This window comes from Protopterus annectens, chromosome 9.part0, assembly GCF_019279795.1.
Source record: "Protopterus annectens isolate FY-2018-M chromosome 9.part0, PAN1.0, whole genome shotgun sequence".
Taxonomy (NCBI): Eukaryota; Metazoa; Chordata; order Ceratodontiformes; family Protopteridae; genus Protopterus; species Protopterus annectens.
Window position 1 is genome coordinate 1,154,229,565 of NC_056743.1, and position 26,349 is coordinate 1,154,255,913.

Consider the following 26,349-nt stretch of genomic DNA (forward strand, 5'->3'; position numbering starts at 1 on the left):
ACCAGGAAAGAGTTTTTGGTGAGATGTGAAGGTTAGAGAGATGGAAAAGAAGATGGTTGTGGGAGATAGTGTCAAAAGCCTTGGACAGATCGAGTAGAACAGTAGATACTAGCTGTCCTGAGTCTCTGGCTTTATTAACGGTATTTAAGAAAGAGATTAGGGCTGTGTTGGTGCTGTGGCCAGGGTGGAAGCCATGCTGGGTGGGTGTGAGGAGGTTATTTTGGGTGAGGAATAGCATAAGTTGGAGGTGGATGCACTTTTCAAGGATTTTAGAGATGGGGGAGAGTAAGGCAATAGGGCAGATGTTTGAGATGCAAGTATTTTTTCCTCCCTTGTGGAGAGGGAGGATGAAGGCTGAGCACCAGAGTTTAGGGATGTAGGATTCTTGTATTGATCTGTTTATAATGATACTGATTGGGAGAGCAATCCCATCTGTGCCACGTTTTAGATAGGATGAGGGGATGTTGTCGGGTGCATTAGAGCATGGTTTGAGTTTGGATAGGAGTTTTGTATGAGAGTTGTAGAGACAAGCTTGAGCTCAAATAGAGGAGGATGGTTGTTTGGTGTGATTGGCTGGGAAGGGTGAGGATTGGCTGGGTTGTTGTTAGGAAAAGATTTAGTGAGGGCAGAAATGGTTTCGATGAAGAAATAATTAAATTCAGAGCCTAGTTCGAAGTCAGTTTTGCAAGGGTTGGGACAGGGCTTAGATTTTGAGCCTGGATGGAGAAGTGAGTTTATAGACTTCCAGAATTGTTTAGGATTATTACGGTTGTTAGACTGGAACTTAGTGTAGTAGATTTTTTGTCTTTGTTGATTAGCTGTTTAGCAAGGTTGCAGAGCTGTTTGTATTGAAGTAATGTGTTGGGCATGTTATTTTTTTGGTGAAGATTCCATATTTTGTCCCTTTGGTGCATAATTTGTTTGGTCTCTTTGGTAAGCCAAGGAGCTGAATTATATTTGATCCTTTTATTTCTTGGGGGAGCTATGGAGTTTAAAGTATCAAGGAAGACTGGTCTATAGCTTTATCAAGGGGTAGGGAGTTTAACATGTGCCAGCTCATTTGTTTGAATAAATTAGAGAAGGTAATGGGGTTGAAGTTGCTAAGGTTGCGAGTTTGGATAAATTGATGCTGGTAAGGGGAAGAGGTAGTAGAGTGATGGATAAAGGCAGGGAAATGGTCACTAATGGTATCAGGAATAGTGCCAGAGTTGGTTATTCTGTTAGGGTTAGAGACAAGAATCCAGTCTAAGGTGGATCCTGGGGGATGTTTTTTGTTAGGTCGTGTGATGGTGAGGATAGTCTGAGTGAAATTATAGAGATTGATGGATAGGGAGGGGGAGGGGCAGTTGAGTTTGTTCCAATCAATATTTACATCTCCTAAGATGTAAGTTTCATAGCTGATTTTTGTGGAAGCCCATCGGATATTTTTTTCTAGTACTGATATATTATTTCCAGGGGAGATGTAGAGGGCAATGAAGCAGATATTTTTATGCCTGTTTAATTTTAGTAGTCCAGTGGTTAGTTCAGTGTTCTGGAATTGTGGGATTGGAATTTCGAGCGGTGTTATGTTGAGAAGATTGGAATATACTAGGGCATAGCCGCCACCTTTTTTATTAATTTTGTAATTTCTGAGAATGTGAAAACCTTGGGACAGGATTTCTGAATCAGAGATGGAAGGTTTGAGCCAGGTTTCAGATATAGCTAGGATATCAGGTTGGTTATGGCATAGCCAGGAGTGAAATAGGTGAGATTTATTACTAAGACTTTGAGTGTTAATTGTAAAGATCCTTAGGGTATCATGTGGGGCAGAAAGGGTTGTGGGATTATTGGAGTTGTTACATGTAATTGGGCCAGGATTAGGGTGGATATCACCTGCTAGCATTAGTAGGAAAAGGGAGACATCCTTTTGGCATTTAGGTTTGTAAGGTGTAAGTTTGGGAAGGTTATAAATTAGAGTAGAAGACATTATCTTGGCTTTAGAGGAGAAGATTTTAGGATGGAATAGGAGCAGAGGATTTGTTTAAATGGGGGAAGGTGTGATAGAGTGGAAATTAAATGCAGAATGAGGGTAGGAGAGAGTATGTGTGGAGGTAGTTTTTGTTGGAAGTATAAGGCATGTCTGGGAGGAATATGAGGTAGCTTGGTGCAAGGGAATTAAGAGAAGAAGGAGGTAGGGAGCATGGGAGTAATGGTGACTTAAAGAGAACATGTTAGAGAAGAGATGGGGGGGTAAGGATTATAACGAGTGAGAAATATTGACTTTAAAAGAGAGTGTAAGAGTGTATGAGGGAGGGATTTAAGTGAAGGAGTGCGTGAGGGAGGGATTTATGTGGGAGAGTGTAGGAGTATATGAGGGAGGGTTTGTGTGGGAGTGGTAATGAGCAGAGCAAAGGTATTTGCTAATTGAGCTGTGGGGGTGTGGTAGTGGGAGAATAAAGCTGAGAGCTCTGGGGGTGGGTGGGACCTGGGGGCAGGGTAGAGGAGAGGAGTGAGCCCACAGGGCAAACTGTGCTGGTAGAGACAGGTACCGAAGCAGCTAAAGAAGAAACACTCAGCAGTACCAACTATAGAAGGTAAGTTTGATAAATCAGAAGTGGGAAAGACAGTGATATGTGAGCCTAGAATGGTAGTTATAGACAGAAGTAGAGATGGGTTAAGTGAGAGGAGAAAATGTATGTTAGAAATAACAGCTACATTGAGGTAAGTAGGCTAAGAATAATAGAGGATAAGTAGGAAAGAGGCAGAGATAATGGTGCCACCTAGTGCATAGGTCCGGTATTGCAGGAGGAATAGGAGAAGGGAGTTAGCTAGAGAAAAATGAGGAGGAGTGGGTGTTAGAAGAAGACGTTACTATGGATGATCGGAGAGTGGGTGTTAGGGTATAGAAAAGGAGGGGGTTAGGGGTAGAGGCTGCTGGCTGTCCAGGCTCAGGATGTGCTTTAACACCTGTAGCTATGATCCAATGGTGGAGAATTGTTACCATCAGGAATTATTCAGCAAAACATATTTTCTTGAATCCTAATCCTATCTTGAATTATTACACTACCCAATGGCATTATATTGTAGAGTGGTATGTTTGTAGATTAGTATGCACGGGACTTGTGTCTTATGTACAGGCTTGACAAGATGCAGATGTTAATGCAATATGTTTTGGGACTGCTCTCATACACTTTGGGTGAGATGCTAGGATGACAGGTAGGTTTGCATGCACATTCTCTGGCTATGTACAAGTCTGACTATCAATTATATGTCATTAACAGCTGCCTACATTTCTTGGATCATCACACTAATTTGTCAGGGGAACAGGGCAAAAGGCAGGTGATGTGGGCCATTTATCAGGACATACTGGGCAGATTGGAACAGTTGAGGGGTATGGATATGCATACCACTCTCTATTTGTGCATTCTAGCAAAATTTGTACAGTTAAGTGTACATATGCATACAGCTTTCTCTCTGAACATTCTAACAAACTGTTTGCAGTTGTGTGGAATGATTATGCATACAACTTATTAGCACTCCTGGGATCCAAAGCCCTGCTGTGTGTGACAAAAGCATTACAGGTAAGATCACTGTACACTATGCTATCAGGCAATTGTTGTGAGGCTTTGCAATGTATTTTGTCTAATATGACTAATCTGTTTGCACTTCCGACAATTTTATACAGCACTTCATACACATTTTATCTGCATACCACAGTGTGGGTAACACTGCTTACTACAACAGTACTATTTAATAACTGCAACAGTGCAACAACATATGACTGCAGAGTAAACAGAAGCAATGCAAGGGTTACACCTTTATTCGCAGCATATTACACAATTCTGTATACTGGTACAACACTTTCTGAGGCTCTTACATTTATTTGTTATGACAGTACATGCAGGCTATTTACTAACCTGCCTCACGAAGCATCGTTTGCAGCCTAGCATCATAGGCTTGCTGGTTCACAGCACACTCATCTGCAGCTGTCAGAGAAGTACAGTGATATTTAGCCATACCTATTCATACTATACACAAGTACAGGGTCCTGCATTCTAGCCTTGCAGAGGCTGGTTATTTTGTTGCTGGCCAAAACACGAGCTGTTGGGTACAGAGTGATTAAGGCACTTTAAAGCAGTTGTGAGCAGGTGTGCATGGGTTTGCATGGAGCTAAGCAATGCAAACCTCGGGTTACACTTTCTTACACTCAGTTAGCCTCTACATTGCTTCACCAGTGTGATACTCGCATACCGGCACCCAAACAGGCATACACCCGCTTGCTCCTGCAATTGCCAATGCACTGCATTTGGTGTTTGCATCTGACACTCACACCCCTGGGTAGGAGTGAGAACTATGATATTGCCTTGTTACGCCTATTACATCGGATTACATGCCTACAGTATCAGGAGTGGCTGCCCGTTAGGCGTAAGCATGCCGGTCGACTGTACGGAATACGTGGCCTGCCCAGAGTTTGCTTCATACTATTGGTGTGTTCCTCTTACAATCTGCACCTGTCTGAATAATAACTGGGAACTGACACCATTAAATACAGACAAGTAATTGGGTTTTGGAACCCACATCCTTCAACTGAGTCATGCTATACCAATTATTCTATCCTCTTTCTAAGGTTGTAAGTGGAATATGTGCTTTCTTTCCTTATCAGACCTCTCAAACGATTGGGGACAAATATCAACTGAATCAGGGACAAGTCATGTCAACATCAGGGACAATCAGGGACACATCTAAAATAAGTTCTATTAACTTGAAACATTGACAGACTCAGAGCATATGAATTAATACACATTTTCTGAGGTACAAAGAAGTTTATAACTCGTAATTATTGTCATTATTCATTACGTGTAATTCACCACCTTTCTTCCAATATTCACTTGTTTTAGGAGGGATTAAGAGGGACAGAGTTTGAATTGGAGTTAAAATCAGGGACGTCCCTGGAAATCAGGGGCAGTTGAGAGGTATGTCCCTATTTGTCCCCCAATGGTTTATGTCCTGTCCAGTGGATTTGCTCTTAGGGGTTGAGAGGTATGGGCGTAAGCTCTGCCCATCCCGGGGTGGTCCTAATACGACTGAGCCAGCCAACGCCTGCACACCTAGGCCCATAATTGCATACCCATAGTTCCCCCACCTGCCCCTCCTCAAGAGCACTCATCCTCACTGTGGGTGCAGGTGGGGTCTAACCACACCACTACACACTGCCCACTCTCCACATGTCGGGAGCCATGAAGTATGTTGTGTCGACCCATGTGATATCAGGCTTGCACAACCTACTGATCCATGTACATCGACAGCCTGGTTTGATGACTCATGACAGGAAGTGACTCCAATGATCAGTAATTTTTAGGGTGTCCCACAAGGGACATTGATGTCTTTGTTTCAAGATTAGACATGGCAGGTCTCTCCCACTGGTAGTATCCTGTCTGTGGTCTGGAAAGCAGTGGTGTTTACTTTTATTGTGTGTCTGTATGTCTCACCGGTCTAGCTGGGGGGGGGGTGATGCTACTTGTTACACGTTTATTGATTGGACCCCTCACCCCCATATGCACGGCCTGTGAACATATGTAATTCGTAACTGCTGTATCCTATCCTAGCTATATACATGTCTATATTTACAGACACACACACACACACACACACACACATATATATATATATATATATATATATATATATATATATATATATATATATATATACATACATTACTATATACAGATATATCTGTATATGTTTGCATACATATATATATTTATATATTGTTTTCTCTCTCTCTCTCTCTCTGTATGTATGTATGTATATATATATATATATATATATATATATATATATATATATATATATATATATATATATATATATATATATGTAATGATATATGGGTCTGTGGGTGTCTGCATATCTATATATCTGTATGTGGGTATGTATATGTATTCTGTCTCTGTATGTATACATTTGTACTACTTAGGGAAAGAGGTATATCTCTATGTCTCTATGGGTAGATATGCACACACATACCTCTACATATATACATCTACATCTGGTTAGTCTGTTCCTTGCCATGTAGATTACACTTTGCTGCAGTGGGACTCATAGCAGGTGTTCCTGCTCCTTGGGCGATGCCTCTGCCCAATGAACACTTTTGCTTACATCCCTGGGGCTGTCCATATAGACCCACATCAGCCAACACCTGCACACCTAGACCCATAACTAGCTACCCATAGTTCCCCCACCCGCACCTCCTCTACAGCACCCATCCTTTCTCTGGGTCCTGGTCGGGTCTGAACACACCACTACAAGCTGCCCACTCTCCACTTCACGGGACCCATGTCATACATTGTCTCGACCCATGGATCATCAGGTTTTCCCACCCTTGTATTCCGGGTATGTACACACCCCAGACAAAATAGTCGGTATATCACCTTCCTTTTGGTTATATGTCAATTTTTGGGGCATCCTGCAAGGGACGCTCTTCTGTGTTCCAAGATTAGATTTCACGGGTGCACTGTGTACCCCCCCAGGTTGTATCCTGCCTGTGGTCTGGGGAGCAGTGGACTATTTACATTGTTTGCGAGTTTGTGTGTATGTTTCCTGTATCCGGCTGGGGGGGATGGAAGGTCATGCTACGTGTTTCATGTTTTTTGCTTGGGCCCCTCACTTCCATTGGCTTAGCCTGTGAACATATGTCATTCTTGTGTGCTGTTTCCTATCATATCTGTATATCTGTGTATATCTATGCGCACACACACACACACACACACACACACACACACACACACACCCATATATATATATATATATATATATATGTATATGTCTGCAACCATATATATGTGTGTGTGTCTGTAAAGCACTGTATACCCAGCGCAAATGCACTTACACATGCTTACTGATGTTTATATATGCTTAAACCTGCTTACTAGTGCCTTATTCATTATGACACTAACACTTCGCTCCAGTTCATTTTAATTGTTATTATGCAGGTTATACAGTGGACAGATGTCAAAATATGTTCGTATACAGATTACCGATGGAAAATGGTATGTGCTGCTGTGGGATTCAGAACGGTAATGTCTGTTTGTTAGGTGGATGCTCTAACCAATACACTATTGCTGTGCTGCTTCATTTGCATATATACCCATATACCCATGACTCCTAGTTCCCCAAACACCCACCCCAACACTTCACTAACACAGCAGTCATCCATTCTCCAGTTGGATACACGGTGTATCCACACCACTACACATTGGCCACTCCCTACTGCTGTAGACCCATCCCATGGGTTGACTCACTCAACGTATCCTCAGAAATCCCAAACTTTTAGTCCACAAACTTTGGTGACATGAGCAAACAATAGGACACTATTCGCAATTTTTGGGTTGTCCCACATGGGACACACATCTTTATTTCAAGATTAGACTCTATACTTTATTACATCCTTACTCCCATTAACATAACACTACAATAAATTAATAAGTATGACTATGTGGTAACGCACATGTTGCACATGTGAGCTAATTATGTACGAGTTTGGCATAATTATTTTACAATTAGACCGGTTTAATAATTGGCGTTGCCGTAGCAGGCAGATCACAGGAATGATTCCATGTATGAGAAAGTCCTCACATTTGATTTTTTGAGCACAGCACTGACTTCGGACATTGTACACACTTCTGCATTTTAGCAGATTTGTCCCTTCCCTCTTATGCACAACCTATTATTCTATCTACTGTCAATGTTTGTAAGGGTACTTTCATGTTATTTACGTCTGCAAAAGGAATTGATGTGTTACAGGCAATGTACTTCTACATACAGATGTATGCATGTGTGTATGCATATATACTTCTAACGAACTCGCTGACCTCCACAAGGCGGTCCAATTAGAACCGGTCCATCCAACCCTGATGCACCTGGAGCCATAATTTCATACCCAGAGTTCCTCCACCCCACCCAAGTTTGACATACATGCATACCATCCATTGTCCAGTTGCTATCGCAGCCATGACACACCTCCACACATTGCCCTCTCCTGAGCGGTAGGGGCCCTACACGTATGTTGTCGCAACCCATGTATTGTCAGACTCTCCACCATTTAGTCCTTGAATATACCTGCCCTTGCTTGTGTAATGGTTGGAGGTGCAATCATCCTATCTATCTTTGGGTAGACCCACCAGGGACTACCCTCTGATTGTTTGTAAAGTAGACTTAGCAGATCGACAATGTTACTCCCACTGGTAATATCCTGCCTGTGGTGTGAGTAGCAGTGCTTTGCTCACTCCTGCCCAGCTTGATATGACATATGCTGACAGCACTATATAATACTGGAGTTGCTGTTGATTCCCTTCACATTCCTTTTGTATGCTTTATTGTTACAACGTTCATTCTTCATATATATATATATATATATATATATATATATATATATATATGTACATACTTGTATACATTTGCTATGCTGGGGCATTGCTTACACCCACACAAGCACACTCAGACTTGCTTACTAGTACTTATATATGTTTACTGCTGCTTATTTGTGCTTACACCTGCTTACTAGTGCCTTATTCGTTATGACAGTACCACTTTGATTGAATGAAATTTAGTTAAACATCTCATGCGATACTCCAGTTCACATTTACATATTATGTCAGTTTTTAAAACGGCATTCATTCCACATGGAAAATATTATGTGCTATAGTTGGACTCAAACCGTGAATGCCTATTCGTTAGGTGGATGCTCTACCCACTACACTATTGATGTTTATGTTGATTCCGCATGTTTTTCTCTATTTTAATGAGTTTGATGTGTAAGCTATGCTCAGCAGAGGGCAGCGACGCACAAACATGCTTCGCTTTGCTTACACTTTCGATATTGCAGCAATACAAATGTAAAATAGGGGACACGGGGAATCTAATTGTGAAAGTTCTTGGGACAGGGCTCAACATTCCTCTACCTGCTTGTATGTTTACTACTTCAATCTTATTTCAGTGTTCGTGGACACTCTTGTATGCTTAGCATACATTTCGGTATCCACGGACACTGAATTACTGGCTTACTATTAGAGGCGGGCTCTAATAGTAAGCATAGTAGGTTGTGCAACTGTCGGGGCATGTTTACACCTCTCTAGAGCACTTATACACGCCTCCTGCACTCGCACACGTTTCCTGTGCACATCGAGGGTGCGGCGGCGTGCCCTCATGAATATTCATACGGCGCTGCTGTATCATCTAATGAGGACACTTGATGCAAGGCTAAAACAGTCCTTGCTCTGAGCTTCATGAATCCCGGGGATTGTTGGACACATTTTTTGGTCCTTATTCCGCTTCTGTACAGAATATCTAGTCGATCGATGATTGTAACTTTGTAGCCTCAGGTAGACTGCCTTATTTAAGTAGTCAGTGCCATCCCATTTTAATTTTTTTGTCCTTTTTTCATTTTCTTTACAGAAACCATCCTGGGCTCCACTCTGTCATATACTCTAAATTATTCTGATGTTGAAAAAATAATAAATCACCAGTAATGGAGGTAATAAAGATGATATAGCATGCTTTAATGCACTCGTTTGCTGGTCATTTTTTCTTTTTCATGACCAGATTTGCTAATGCCAGACCTGTCTTGTCAAACAATTCAATTAATTCCATGTGGAACAGGGTGTGTTCCTCTACACAATGGGGAAACTTCCATAATCTTATTCCGTTAAGGACATGCTGGAGCTGAACACTCCATCTATATTGTTTTATATTTAGAAACTAATTTATCTGTATGTTTCATTTGCTGTTTGACAGTAAGATATTCTTGGCTGGATATAAAAACTACTGTTTCCTTTTAATTGTGATCCAAGTTTTCCAACCAATTATTCACAGTGGTGATCTTAGACCAATCTGCATTCATTACACTAGGATTTCTGTCCAGAAGATTGAAACTTCTAACATTTAAAAAGACTTGTGATTATATTTTAATTTTCAACAGAAAACTTTGACGTTACTTTTCCATTATTTCATAGTCCAAGGCCACAGAGTCATATTACCAGTCATGCCTTGTTAGTACCCTCCATCAGGCTGCACTTCCATTGTCCAGGTGGGGCATACCAGTCAATCCTGGAATAAATTATTGACCACTCATCCAGTTGTCTAGGTTGTGTTTTATATCACACTGCTTAACATGCAGAGGAAACATATTGTAGGGGTTTAGGGGACACTGGGTTATAAGCCTATTCTTCTACCATGTTTTGTTTATTTGTTGGGTAAGAGTTAAGTCCCTGGTTCTAGTATGTTTGGAGATAATGGACTTTAGGTAATACAGGAGATATGTGACGGCTGGGTCTCTAATAATGCAGTAAGACAGAAATCTCCATACAATAGTCTGTAAGATACTAACTTAAGAGCATTTCCAGTCACTCTTGCTAGCTCAGGGATTTTAGAATTGTGATCACTTTGGTTGAGAACCTTTTGGGGTCTTTCTAAATGTTTAATATGGATAGTAAGATGCATCTCGAAGGGGGTGATGTACTCAAAGATAATTGGCCTGATCAATGCTGCGCTGAAAATAAGGAAGTGAGTCACTCTAATGAGCTTGATGATATTCATTTGGCAATTAGCTGTGCTAAATAATTTGGGCCATTTTTAGTACACCAAGAGTTCACAGAGGAGAACTCAGTTTGGTGGGTTTGGGTCTCAAACCATGACTTAACCCTGATAATTAAGTTGCCATTTCCTTTCTTTAACATCTAAAATATTAGTTTAGTCTGTAAATAGTCCAGAGAGGGAAAGGAAGAGATGAGACTAGTAGAGTACAACCAGAATCCAAAACAATTCACAAATCATTGACTGCACAGTCAAAGTAATATCACGGTCAGTGCTTTAAGGTAATAACTAAATGGGTATGAGTCATGCAACATTAAGGAAATAATTATATTTTCAATAGCTTTCATGCACCTCTGACAGTATTTTAATTAGATTTGACAATTACATGACTTAAATTCAAAATGATTATTTACTTGCATTTACATCCTGATTGACTGATGGATGCAAGTAAGCAAGCTATCCCCTACAGATTATTAATACAGCAGCATGCAGTTATGGTTATGGAAGCAGAGCAGTGAATTTTATAACATATTTGTAGTACATTTCATGAATGTGTAATTTTGATAATGCAGTTTTGCTTGTGGATTACCCTGACTCTGGCTGTGACTTACCTGTCTGGATTGTTAACCCTCCAGTGTGTTCTGTCTTGGGTTACTCTGTCCCCAGTTTCTTCAGAATTCTTAACCTCTATAATCACCTGTACCTACCCACATAACCCTGCAGTTTTCTCCTAAATATGGAATGGCTTGTTTCCATTTATTGCCCCCTTGTCATTTGGTTCTATGTCTTTGGCCCTGCCCATCACCTTCTTGATATTTTATTTCTTTCATGTAATTCATTAAACTTTACTCAGTTCACTCCCCCTGTGCTGCAAGCATCCCCTCATTTTGATGTTATACAGTCTTTTACCTTGCCTAGCTTCTGGAATTAGTACCCGTTTCTTTTAGAATCAAGTGACTGTATCTTTGAAGTTACTTTGCTTACCTTCATTCTACCACTTAATTTTATTTATTTTTGTAATGGCCTATTGCGTTTTTCATTGGTTGTCTGTCTTCAGTGGCTGTTTGTTGCACACTTCAGTTTGACTGGCTAGAAATTCTCTTGCCAGTGATGGTGTCAATCTAATATTTCCCTTTCACATGTTTGGAGGAAGAAAGTTAGACTTAACACATTTTCTGAAAAATAATGCAAAAATACTGAAGTGCTATATAAACTGATCTCATTAACAAACAGCTGGAATTGTACTGATTATCTTATCTTTAGCAGATTCTATTTGCTGATAATGCTAATGTGGCATTTTTGATAAAAAAGACAGATAAATTGCCATTTTTACTGTAGAGGCTTATTTTGCAGTCTACCATTGTTGTAATTCATCCAACATATTTTTTTCTGTTTGTAGGCCAAGAAAACACTAGTAATGAATGTGGTGAGCTCCGTGGTAGCTTTTGTGGCAGTAATTCTTCTTATTGTTGATGCAGCAATCTACATTCCTTGCTACTATCCTTATTGCAACGACGACAGCTACTTCTACTCCTACTCCTATTGGTCTGATCGATATGTAAGTAAAAACAGTACAAATTATATTTTTGAGGATGATGGCAGAAATAGAAATTATATGAGATGAAATGGCTATGTTCAGTGATGCACAAATTTCCCCTGTACAGAAATGTATGTTTGAACACATCAGCATGTATGCTCTCATTTAATTTACTAGTTTGTGGTTTCTCAAACAATAAGCACCTTCTTTCAAACTAAAGCATCAACCTTCTCAACTCAGTTCAAGTTATCTTTAGCCTGCAGGTAAATGGATTCCAAGAAGCTTAATAGTATTGTGCAAAACATTTATTTGGAGCACATTTTCTGTGCAAAACATTTATCTGGAACACATTTTCTTGGATATCCCTTAAACACACATACTACTTTAATCTTTCCACTCAACTTGTGCTACTAAAATTAAATTTCTAATTTTAAATGTAACATCTTACCAATTTAGATTTAATTTTCTTCTTGATTAGTTAAAAAATCAAATGCAAAGCTTTTTTAATGTATTTTTCTATAATTGTCTTCATCTTGTAAAGTGGGCTTTTTATTCAAAAATGTGCAGTTTGTACTTTAGTTACTTCAGTGGACCTATAGTAAGTTTTAATAAACTGTTTCTCTTTACTGCATCTGCTGTGCAGCTGTCCAATTATTTCCTGAGTTCATGTCATCTAGTTCATCCTACTGATGATGCATTAGAGGGAGTGAAGCAGTTTGGTAGTGGATTGCCATGTTTTTTTGTAGTCTGCAGCTGATCCCGTCTAACAATCAATATTCCCCTTTTCACCAGATATTTTGCTGAATATCCATCCTGAAATCCTTTCTTTGAAAGAAATGAGCATGTGAATCTGACAAATTATCTCCTGCATAACTACTTTTTGCACACTACATTTCTTAATATTATTCCGCACTCTTTCCTTTTTGTCTATACCTGCAAGGCCATTTGCATTCCAAGATAATATGGATAGTGTAGCCATTATGATAAAAAGCTATTGTTACCCCCTATTATATGACATTTTTTGAAAATATATTTCCAACTCTTCTGTGTACAGAATAAATTTCTGCAGGGTGATCTTTTATACAATTCTTATCTCCATTTGAACCTATGATACACTTCTCAACATTTTTTGCTTTGAAAACCCTCAAACAGCAACAACAAAAAACTAAATATATTTTCTGAACATCCCAGCCCCTAGTATAGAAAAACACACATTTATGTACACTTTCAGCAAGTTAAGTTTAACCTTCCAAGTAGGTACAATTGCCCCAGTTTGACAGTTGTACCCATGGGCATTCCTAATCTAAACTTAAGGTTACCTATGCTAAAGCACATGTCACAGCCTATATTTCTATTACACTGATTGCTGTCTGTTCTTTTTCTTGTCTCTAGTCCCCTCCCAGATATGAAACCGTTTGTATGCTTTCAGAAAACATTAACTGTTAGCACTAAGAAAAAGTGCACTTAGAACAGCACACAATTTAGTTTTATTTACAGATACCATTAAGCACATTAAAGTTTTAAGGCTGCTGGAAAGCTACTATCTCTTATTCGTTTACCATAACATCAAACTATTTCTCACTGAACTGCTTGCCATTGTACCTTTTAAATTTTACATTTCCCTCAGCAAATAATGCTCAGAACTCTCCAGATCATTTGAACCAGGAATTTCCAAGTTGGCTACACACACTTGGCAGTTTAATTTCAGCTCTCCCAGTGCTTAAAAAAATGATAAGGTCCAGTAATTCTGAATGTTTTAGTAAAACTCACTAAGTACACTGCCTGGATACCAGCAAAGAAGAAACTTGGAGATCCTGAAAGAAACCTCCAGTAGAAAAGAAGAGAACACTGACTGACTGGGAAGAATCCTACAGCTGATCGACAAAAAGATTAATTGCTTGAACCAGCAGATACCGTAGTCAGCAATGAGAAAAATGTCTAACAGCTTTGCAAATGTATCTCTGTAAGCTTCACTCAAAATCCCCTTACCAACTGCCTTCAGCTGCAGACTTCTCATCTCCTACTGAGACCTGCTAATGAAGAAAAAAGATAATATCTTTGTAGAAGCAGATGCAAGAAACTTGGCATTTTTTCATGGTTTTCAGGCTAAGCCAAGGGCATTAATCTAGACATCCTTGTAAAAACAAGGGAATTATCTTGGGTCCATTGGTTTATAATAGGCTAATGACCAGCAAGGTCTTTATAAGCCTAACCATACATCCCAGACCAGTTTTTCCCAGAGTACCTTGGATGTCTATATGGCAGAGGTATGTTGATAAGGAGGTAGCTAAGGGTTATGTGGGGGGTATGTTAGTTGGAGACAAATTTACTTGATATCAACCTCTATCAGATATTGGAGCTAAACCAGAGGTGAATTTATAGGTTCATAGTCAAAAATAACATGCTGAATTGGCTTGGAATCAGACCAAGGCCTTTTAATTCTACATATAGTTAATTGGTGTACTTTTGTACCTCACCACGCCCCAATCACCAAAGATCACAGCATAGTCACTTAAGCTTGTTCTTGTCCAGCCTTTCTTCTCTTGTTATACTGAAAAATATACATATTTTACAACTAAAACAGTGCTTGTTTGCCTTAATCTCTAACACATACAACAGTCATTGAAAAGACCCCCAATTAAAAAAAAAATGCATATCTGCACATTTATAATGTGCATATCTGCACATTATAAATTGCTTTACTGTATTAAATGCAATTTATATAATAAAATCCTAACATTTTTATACAAAAACTAAGAGCAACTGTAAGTAAAACAATTTCTGCCTTTTCTTCCTTCAGTGACCTAAGCAGTAATTGCATAAAGTGGGATATATGCTTTACCCACAAGTTTAACAAAGTCAACAGAAGTCCAAACTTTCTCAGCCACTCTTTCTTGCAAAGCCATATTATACAAATAAGAGTAATGCTTTTGTCCACCCATTATTCACTAATTTCAGTGTTGATGGTCTTCTTTAACATTTCCATCTCCCTATGTCCTAGACTCTCTCATTTCCAAGTTCCTCCCGATTCTTCTAGCCAACTCCTGTGCTTTTTTCTGTCTCTCAAGAATTTTCCTTTGGAACATTGGAAAAGGTTTCATTGGCAAAGTATTTTTGCTGGGTTAATTTTTTTTCTTCCTTGGCCTGTTCTGTATCAAAAATATATATTTGTTCCAAAAGGAAAAAAAACTATTCAGAAGAGCTGCATATAGCAGTTTGAATTTCATACCTGCATCTCAACATTCCGTGATCGCTGGGATAAATTTTCTTCTCTTCTATCTGGTGTGCAGTGAATAATCATTTTCCACAAGCACACTGCTGTCTCCAGTTTTAATGATTTTCCCTTTTGCTACACTTTTGTCTGGATCAACTTTCTGCTGGTATGATTGCATCTTTACTAATGTAGCTAATGTAGGTTTTGGCTGCTTTCTCATAGTCAGGTTTGGCATATATACTTGATGGTTTGGCATATATACTTGATGGTTTTGGTTTGGCATATATACTTGATGTTCCCTTTTCTGTTAATAAATCCTTTGTGGAATGCCAGTCCCATTGCTTATCTGGGCTTTCATAAAATATTAATCTGTCCATTCCAGTTTTTATGATGTGAAGAAAAATCCTTTTTGGATTTTTTGTTTTTTTTTCTCTGTCTTCTAACACTACGATTTTTTGAAAAGAGCTCTGATTTTTACGGTTTTATGAGTTTATCTGAGTAGCTAGGTCTTCTGTTTTTGTTCAGCCTTTGTTCTTTGACTTTTATTTATTTTAATCACCTCTGAATATTTTTTCATGTAAATTACTGGAAGCCATTTCTAGTACTAAAACTACAGCTTGAACTGCATTTTGCTCAACAGCTGCAGGATTCTTCCCAGTCCTAGTTTTTTCCATTTTGGTTGATTTTCTTTCTGAGTCTCTACATTTTCTTAACTGCTGGCATCTAATCTGTGTACTTACCAGCTAGAAACTAAATTTTACCCCAGATGACTGTATCATTGGCCATTATTTCTCAATATGATTTCACAGTGAGAGCTGAAATTAAGCTGTTGTTCAGTGTGCAGCCATCTTAGAAGTCCCAGTCCTGTCAACTGTTGATACTAAACTACAATACTGCACAGTGCATTCATGGACAGTACAGATGCAAGCAATCAAGTATGTGGACAACAGTGTTGCATACCATGATGGGCTTTCAGTATATATGTGGACTGCACAGTATGCTCTTTAGATACTGTATGGATTGTTTCATTCTATTTGAGGTTTATAAGTTAAGTCCAATGCTTTTACAAAGGCCTAAAATGCAATGATTCCAGACTAACATGCAGGCAAAATATCTTACTTGTACTGCATCAGTATATTTTAATACTTTAAATTTATTTCAAGATTACACAAGTCCATCAATCATTGTCTCATACTTACTCCATTGGAATGTCATACTTTGGGTGATATTCCAATACTTTTTAACATCTGCAAGTATTCCCTCATCTAGGCTACATGGCATAAGGGACTTAACATTTTTGTCTAACTTATCCCCAGCTCTATGATTTAATGTAGCTAGTTCAATGGCAAAACTCACTTGGTATCTGGCAGCACCTTTAACAGTAACAGTGCACTGTCATTTTGATGGTACATATAGAATCGTAATGGAAAAACAGTTAAGTTCCATTGTCTTAATTATTCTATAGTGAACTTTGCTGGAGTGGCTATTTTCAGCACATGTTAGGCTATCATTTGCCATTTACTATTTTAGGTCCCTGGAATATTACAATTTTTAATACAAGAAAATGCTGCCCCTATAACTGACTCTTTTTTTTCCAACTTTTATCCCCTCACTTTGGGGGTAAATAAGTGTTTTGTACTTTTCTGTTGTATTATGCAGTTTCAAAAACTTTAAATTAAGTTCTTTATGACTGTTCATTATTTACTACATTACTATTACCATCTCTATGCATCATGCTACCATATTAGCTTTATATTTGTCTTTCTGAACCATTTGTTTGCCACATGTACTTTTTAACACATTTCCATCTCCATATATGTTTTTCCTATCCTCTTCTATGAGTCTTTCTGAATTTTGTTTTCTTTAATGCAGGAATAAATGTCATTATGTGACAGTTTACTATTTTCTGATCTGTATATTCCAAAATAAATGTTCTAATATATGTCTAGGTTGTATACTTTTCAAGATATAAAAATTTGCTTGTGAAAGTTTAGAAAAAAATACAATTCAGGGGTTGTGTACATTATAATGTATTATAATATGTATAATAATTCTTACTGAAAACATTGCTGTTTGTACAGTTTTAATAGCTTTCATTCACAAAAACTGTACATTCTGTCTTAAGCTTTTTACATTTATCTTTAAAAAATGCTCCAATGCAAAGGTTGCTGAGGCCCAACTGGTAAAAATGATACATCTCCATAAGTGGATGAGATTCTCGGAATGGGCAAAACATCAGTTATTAAACTGTAATTGCCTAATACCAAGACTGCTGTGTTATTTCTACCATCTATTTAAATCCACTGTCACCACACAAGTTACAATATGTCTCTAAAATAGCTACCTCTTTTTTGCATTCAGATGCCAGCTAATGCTTATGTTCAGCTCTTAAATGAGTCTTGCATGTAGGCTCACAGATGCAACCCAAGAAGTCATAATTGGTGAGATCACCTCCATCAAGAGACAGGTCACCAGCAGAGTACCCCAGGGCTCTGTGTTGGGCATCTATTTCTTATGTCTAATGTCAACGATATCTAGTTCACCAAGTTTGCAGATGAGTGTAAATTGGGAGCTATTCTAGATTTCCCCCCTATGACACCAACATCCTACAAGAGGGTCTAACGCAAGCAAATGACTGCTGTGAAAGCCACAGATTAATTCATTTCTTTGCATTGAGTTTTATAGTGCCCTTTTGATAAATTGTCCACCCAAGCTAACTACTTTATTGATAAAAAAAAAAAAATTGACGAACACATAGCCAAGGTAGTAAAACCATCATTTTATGTTGCTCAACTCATAAGCAAGGGTATGGCAACCAGGTGCAAGGAGACAGTACCATTCTACTCTGCCCTTATCAGACCCATCATTGAGTAAAAGTCCCCATTGTGCATGCATCCAACCAGGCACCTGCAACAGATGGAATGCCCTCAAAGTTTCCTCACCTGGAGAACCCAGGGTATGAATGCCTTGTCATACACTCCTACAGGTTAATGAGAGGCAGTCTGCACCTAGCATATAAGGTGTCCTTTGAAATAGCATTGATGGATCTCTTGTACAGCCACTACACAAATAGCACCAGAAACATTAGATTCAAAGACCTGAACTTTATCTATGACATAAATAAAACCTGCTGGAGGGACTGATGTGTCTCAAAGGGTCCCACACTATGGAATAAGCTTCAACTATGTGAAGCAGAGTTCATCCCTGACCCTATTCAAAATAAACCTTGATCATTGGATGGAAATTTGCAAATTCACCCCCTAGTGTGGGCCCCATGTCTCTGATGGATAGAGATCGACAGTAAGTAAATTAATCCCTAACTACCACTCCCTTCCCCCACATTAACTGCCTATTTACTAACATACCCACTTATGTAAGCATCCAAGGAACTGTGGGACAAAAATGAGTTTGGTTGCATTGCTAAGTTGTAAAGATGCTGGTGGTCAATAACCCAAACCCACCACCGTAAATAACACAAGTAACAAAAATTCCAGAAGTCTAAACCTCAGAATGCACGCACTCGAGTCACTCCTCAGTATGGAGAAAATTGATATATGTGAAGTAACAAAAACCTGGTTTAAGGCTCCAAAGAGCACCCCAGCACTACCAGGCTACAATTCATACTATACATATCGGCCACAAAACCCAGACCGAAATACAAAAGGTGGGGGCATATCCATATTCATCAAGGATACTCACACCTCCAGGTTAGTGGCACAGCACGATGCTTCAGAGATCCATCCACATGCCACTAACAATGGGCAGAACTACAATTCAAATTGTAGCTTGCTACGGATCACCCACCATATCCCAGGAGCCTCATTCTGCTTTTCTGGAAACACTGGAAAACATAAAGGTCCTACCAAACACCCTGATATTGGGTGATTTCAATTACCCAAGCATTAACTGGGAGAACTACTCAAGTACTAACTCCCTTGCCCAACATTTCCTAGAATTTATAAACTCAAATGCCCTGGATCAACTGGTCAACACCCACACCAGAAGTGACAACATATTGGACCTGGTCAGCACCAGCATGGACAACCGGTGTTCCACAACAGAGGTTAACCCCTCGTTGGCTAGATCTGACCATAAACTAATCACTCTGGATATTCACATTTCACCCACACCTCCATTCAAAGAAACCACCGTGATAAACTTTTCAAAAGCAAACTTCACGTGCTAAAGGATAACTCTGCCCAAGCTGCAAAATCCTTTACTAATGCACTCTGCAGGCACCTACAAGAATGCATGGATCATACTATCCCAAGCAAAACCAAGACTCACTCCTCCAAGAAAAAGAAATCAGTCTGGTGGACCCCTGCCATAAGAGAGCTATACAATAGAAGGAGGAAACTAGTACAGAAAAGAGTAAAATCCCAAGAAGGGAAGATATACCTGATCAGTATCAGCAAGAAACTACGATCCCTCATAAAATCATCCAAGGCTAGCTTCGAAAGAAAAATTGACAAGGACTCCAAAAATAACCACAAGGCATTCTTTAGCTATGTCAAGAATCGAAGTGGCAATTCTCAGATCTGCTCAGAGTTAGTGCAGAATGGCACAAAATACACTGAACCGACCGATATTGCCAACATCCTGGCAAACCGATTCACTGCAAACTTCACCCCCAAAAGGGCCCATAACCATACCAGAAGAATGTAGTGCCCCTGAAATCACAGACACTCAGGTTAAAACAGTCCTCTCCAAAGCCAAAAACACAGCATCAATGGGACCAGACGGTATCCCAGGCTGCATCCTACACTAGCTCAAAGATGAACTAACCCCTCACCTAAACACACTGTTCAAACTCAGCCTCTCCACAGGCTACATGCCCATAGAGTGGTGCACAGCAACAGTTATTCTACTCCACAAAGGTGGAGCCACAACAGACCCTGGAAACTATCGCCCTGTAAGCCTGACTAGCTTGGTCTGCAAGGCTGTGGAGCGCATCATCATGGATCTCATTAACAGAGACATTGGGAACCACCAAACACTGGACCCTACCCAGTTCGGCTTTAAGGGCAGATCATGCCTCCTAAACCTGGTGGACTTCTTTGAGACAATTACCAAGGCTATAGACAAGGGAAAGGTGGTCCACACAGCCTACCTAGACCTTGCATTGACACCATTCCCCATTCTGGTATTATAGACAAGCTCAACAGCCTGAACATAACCCCCTATGTCACGAGATGGCTTGCCAATTGGCTCCCGCACAGTGGCAGCTAGGTCTGATTCTAAACCGGTTACAAATGGCATTCCCCAGGGCTCAGTCCTAGGACCCCTCCTGTTCGGCATATACTTCTCAGAGGTACAGGCAAGCACAGGAGGACTATGGCTGACCAAGTTCACAGACTACTGCAAACTAGGGGCTATAACTGACTCTCTAGCTGACACAGACATCTTCCAAAAGTGTCTCACTGAGACAGATACCTGGTATCAAAACCATGGCCTGAAGCTAAATGCCAAAAAGTGCATAGTCATCCCCTTTGGAAAAAACAAAGTACCCACAAACTACCACATAGTGGTAGCTCCCTAAATACAGAAGACATAATGAGGGATCTGGGGACCCAAGTAGATAGTAATCTCTCCTTTGATAATCACTTTGCCAAAGTGATTAGAAAATCCTTCTATGTGGCCCACCTAATCGCAAAATGGAACAAAAGAGGTCATTGTGTCCCTCTACACATCACTCATCAGACCCATCATAGAGTACAATGTCCCATTTTGGATGTACCTTACAAGACACCTGCAACAGCTGGAAAGACCACAGAAATACCTCACCAAGAGGATCACTGGCCACAAACAGATGCCCTAGGCAGCTCGACTGAAGAAACTCCAGCTGTACTCAGTTGCATACCGCCTACTCAGAGGTGATTCTCTGCCTGACATACAAGGCCATGTCCAACCCTGAACTGATGGACATTCTCCACCTAAAGAAAACCATATCCCCTCGAGCCACACGCTCTAGAGATCTAAACCTCACCACAACAATAAATAGCACATGCTGGAGGAATAGATTCCTGTCCCAGAGACTTCCCATGCTCTGGAACAAGATTCCAATCTACATTAGACAGAGCTCCTCACCAACAGTCTTCAAGAGAAACCTTGATGAGTGGATGGGAGACCAAGTTTGCCCTGGGGATTACTTCAGTGGCTCTGCTGGACAGAGGCACAGAGAATTAATCTAAGGGGGGCAGCGAAAGCCAACACATTCTGGCTAGGCTTATAAATGCCTTTGGGAAGGTAGCCTAGTACCTACCTATGAACTTAATGAAACCTATGAACCTTGGGTTAGAACCTTAGTTTATTTATAACACACACATCAATTGGAAAAAGAGGGGATGTAGATTTTTAGCAAGCTTAGCAAGTTTTTTAATAGAACATTAGATACTGTATCCAAAGAAGACAACACTTAAGAAATAACTATATATCCACTAGAAACACAAAACAATTCTCTCCTGAGGTCCTCAACACTTTACTCTGTAACTGTGACTGGACCCCCCTAAAAACCCTCCCACTTGACCAGGCTGTAGCATATTTCAACAAAACATTTCTACAACACCTAGACACTGCCGTTCCATTGCGTAAAATCAAGGTTAGAACCTCTACAAACCCCTGGCTCAGTAAAGAAACCAAACAAATCCTCAATTCCAGAGACACTGCCTGGCTTTACTATCAAAAAAACAAAGAAACACAAAGCCTAACTAAGTACCAAGAACTGCGCAACCGTGCAAAAAAATGCATTAGGCTGGACAAAAAATCCTACTGCACATTACAATCGAAATACCAACACAACCCGCAAAAATACCAGGTATCTGTCTCAGTGAGACACTTTTGGAAGATGTCTGTGTCAGCTACTAAAATCCACCCAAAAGGCTACCCCCAAACCAAGCACTCCTGACACTAAAGTTCCCATCTAAACACAATTCAACTCCCACTTTGTGAACTCAATTCTATCCTTAGTATCACAGGAAAGTTCCTTCCTCACTACCTCCCCAACACAAATAACACTAATACAAGCTTTACCCTCAAAAAAGTTTCCACCACTTCAATCAAAAGCATGCTCTCCAAACTAAAAACCTCATCAACAGCAGCCGACCTACTCCCCAGCTATTTCTTGAAACTCACAGCAGATACTATTGCTATCCCAGTCTCCACTCTCATAAACAGATCAATTGTTGAAAACTATGTGCCCAAACTCTGGAAAATATCCTTTGCTACACCCATACATAAAGGTGGGACCTCCACTGAACTTAATAACTATAGACCCATTTCTTTACTCTCCCCCCCCGACCAAAATCTTAGTTTAGCATCTGGGTATGGATGCATTTTTCTATCTCCTAGACAGCAACATCCTGTCACCTACTCAGCATGGTTTCAGACCTGCCCATAGTACCACTACAGCCCTCCTCTGCTTCAGACACAGTAAACCATCTCAAAAATGAAGGCCTACAAGTGTCAACTCTTTTTTTGGATATGTCCAAAGCATTTGACACAGTCTCACACCAAATCCTGCTAAACAAACTAAGCCAATATCATCTATCAAATTCCACTCGTACCTGGTTCCAAAGCTACTTAACTGACAGGAACCAAGCTGTGAAATGGGAAAATTGTCTCTCTCCTCAGCTGCCCATAACTATAGGAGTCCCACAGGGTTCTATCTTAGGACCACTACTATTCACAGACTTCACTAATGACCTCCATACCTCCACACAGCATGCATCTATAATTCAGTATGCAGATGACACTACCTTAATCTGTGCTGCACAAAACATTCCCACCCTCCTGCAAACAACTCAGTTAGCATTCTCTGACGTTGAAAACTACCTTACTAAAGCCCAACTTATCCTCAATCCAAAGAAAACTCAGCTTATGATTATAACCAGTTCTAACAAAAACACTAACAGTCAATTCACTGTCTACTCCACAAATGCCACTCCAATTGCTCCAGTGGCACAGGCTAAGCTATTGGGAATAACCATAGACTCCCACCTAAAATTTGATAGTCATCTCAACTTAACTATTAAAAAAGTACATGCCAAACTGGGGTCACTCTACCATATCAAACCATTTCTTACCAACAACACAAGATCAGCCATTGCTCGCTCCCAACTTCTATCCACCCTACTCTAGGCATCTCCCATTCTGACTAATCTCAACAAAACTGAACTAAGCAAAATGGAAGCCTTCTATAACAGAATTGCCTACTTTGCTGCAAATTGCTCATATAGAACTCATCACTGTACTGCTTTGAGACCGCTCCACTGGCTTGAACTGCCCAACCTCCTAACCTACAATCAGCTCTGCCTCTGTCATTATATCTATTACCTCCCCAATAAGTGTCTTTCCCTCAAAAACCTAGTACAACATCACTCAGCCAAAAGGCCTCTTGGATCATCAAGCAAACTACTACTAGAAGTCACAAACAGCTACAATAGCTTTGGAGATGCACTATATAGTAGTTCAGTGGCTAAAAAATGGAACTCTGTCCCTACTAGCATTCAAAATGCATAATCCAAAGCCTTTTTTTAAGACCTCATCGGGCAACATCTCAAGCAAAGTTGGCAGTGCCATGATTGCTCCCCAGGCGAGTGAAAGCGGATAACATATACATACTAAATCTAGAACACTTGATAATAGTTTTCAATCTTACTCACAAACACTGGCTAATCTACAATGTATGTACTGTACCTGTGTACTATGTATGTATTCTACCTTTGTTCCAAATTTCAGCTGTACACCACAATTCTATTAATTACCTTTATTTTTAAAATTAATATTTTTTTGTTTGTTCTCTCCACTGTAACTGTTTATGTGCCGCATACCACTGTAAAAACATGTCTCTTGTAATTTGTGTGTATACTGATCATGTCTAAATAACTAAATGTGTCTGTAATTTTTCTTTGTGGAGCTTTTCTCCCCGGGCCTCTGCTGAAAAAGGGCCTTTATGGCTCAGACACCCCCGGTTAATAAACATAAAATAAAATTGGAGCGTGTCTGTTTGAATACTTGGACTGCTGTTTTCAAAGAGTTTCTGCAGTTATGGATTTAAGCTCAATGGACTGCCAGTTGTGGATTGGTTTTACAACTACAGAGTGAGCCAGACGGGTACTGGACAGAATGCGGAGTTGCTGCACAGCTTGCTTCTCTGAATGGCAATATCTGGAGCTTTCCTTTAGGTACCTAACTTGTGTGTGGTGTGTAATGCCCCCATTGAATGGAGGTGGTGGCTAGAAAGGCTCAAACCCTGTACCTTGGATACAAGGTAAAAAGAGCTTAAATTTCCTAGCCACCATCACTTGTGAATTCATTCCTCATAATTTTGTTCTGTTCCTCATTAAATCTGTGTTTTTTTAGGGATTTTTGTTGCAAAGCAATAAATGATTGAATTCACTAAATAATGATAGGCATTTGAATTTCAGAACATGTTCTTCAGAAAATAAATGGTAACACAAAACCTTTTGTTCTAGCAATCTCTAAGTTTATAAGATCAGGTAAGTATTTGAAATTTGTCCCTATTTTGGGGCTGTAATCCCCCATTATTGGCTTTGTCCGGGTTTTTTGTGCTAAGACGTTGAGAGCTATGGTGAGAAGTGAGAACTAAATTCACTAAATATTAGCCATTTAAGTTTCAGTCTGTCTTTCAAGAAGCTGAAGATTTGGCATAAGGGTATGTTGTTCTGACTGTAGTCCAAAGGGTCCTGGGTTCAAGCCTTGGCAGTTAAATGCATGGTGGTAACATGTTTTATTCTAGCAACTTTTAAAAATGATACAAGTAATGAATACAATGCATATCTGGTTTTTGCCCCCCCCCCAAATAAAAACTGAAATTTAAAATAAGTGCAAGAAGCTGTGAAAGATGCCTATGGCTTATACTACTGTCATTCTATGTATATATTTACACTTTTATGATGGAAATGTTCTTAACTGGGCAGTTTTGTCATTATTGGTTCATGCATTTTGTTTCATTGCCTACTGGAAAAATGTTCAAACTATAAAATTAAAATGTGCTCTAACTTAAGTCTAACACGTGTGCTGTATTATTCAAGGAATATAATTTAATAAAGTCAGGAAGGTGTATCAAAGAACGCATGTATGTTTCTTTTGTGTGCAAGGGGCCTATGATTTGAAAACAGCCCAAAGGAAATCTTAATCCACCACTGGCCAGATCATTTTCTTTGGATGTGGTATGGGTTTCAATGCTGTTTCAATGAATGTGAGTTTCAAGGGCAGAGAAGTTTTAATGCCAAGTCTGTTTTCATTGTGAGACAGTATTGCTTTGTTTAGCACATGTCTTAGTGTTTGCGCAGTGTGCTATAAAATGTAAAAATAAAATCCAAATAATCATTGTAGAAGTAAAGCAGTATGCAAACATTAGCGTTTATGGTAAATGGGGAGAAATAGCCAGGTAATGAGATGTTAAAATGGCTGCAGAGGGACTCTAGACCATATTTTGGTTGTCTGTTCTTCAGTTTGCATTTGAAAGTTGTCCCACAATTCCAGTGGAGTGGGTGGGGTTATGTAATTATGTATGCAAATTTTGTTACTCAGCGTACAAATTTGTACCTATTTTTCATGGGCCTTGTCCAGATTTTTAATGATTCCAGGTTGAGAGGTATGCATGTATGTCATTCTAAATCAGACTTGTCACCAGGCATAAGTTAGATATGACACAAGTAAAAAATCTGCATAATATTAGCTTTAAGTAATGCCAATGTATATATCCATGGTATTCAGAAAAACTTCACATTGTAGTTATTGGTTTTGTGTGAAGTGCGGCAGTATGCCTGATGGGGACAATTCAGGGATGCACGGAGAGTAGTCACAGAAGGCAGAGAAATACTACAGCCAGCATAATATGCAAATGGCAGTATAATGAGATGAAAATGAGCAACATTATTAAAATGAAGGTAATGGTGGATGCAAATGAGGGCAAACAGTATGGTAAGGCAATTCAGAAATGTATATATTTCACATAAAGTGATACTGTCACTAGAGTTGCAAACTACCATAAAGTCTTAGA

General features: G+C 39.6%; 2 protein-coding genes across 2 annotated transcripts in view; both read left to right on the forward strand.

The window, feature by feature from the left end:
• Positions 1-26,349, forward strand: part of RNF20 (ring finger protein 20) — a 1,863,764-nt gene that overhangs the window by 1,083,540 nt on the left and 753,875 nt on the right. The window lies entirely within an intron of this gene.
• LOC122811886 (membrane-spanning 4-domains subfamily A member 8-like) overlaps positions 1-26,349 on the forward strand; it is a 191,700-nt gene that overhangs the window by 86,600 nt on the left and 78,751 nt on the right. The window contains exon 3 of the mRNA XM_044084027.1: positions 11,972-12,130. Within this exon, the coding sequence (XP_043939962.1) occupies positions 11,972-12,130 (159 nt within the window). The remainder of the gene's footprint in view (positions 1-11,971; positions 12,131-26,349) is intronic.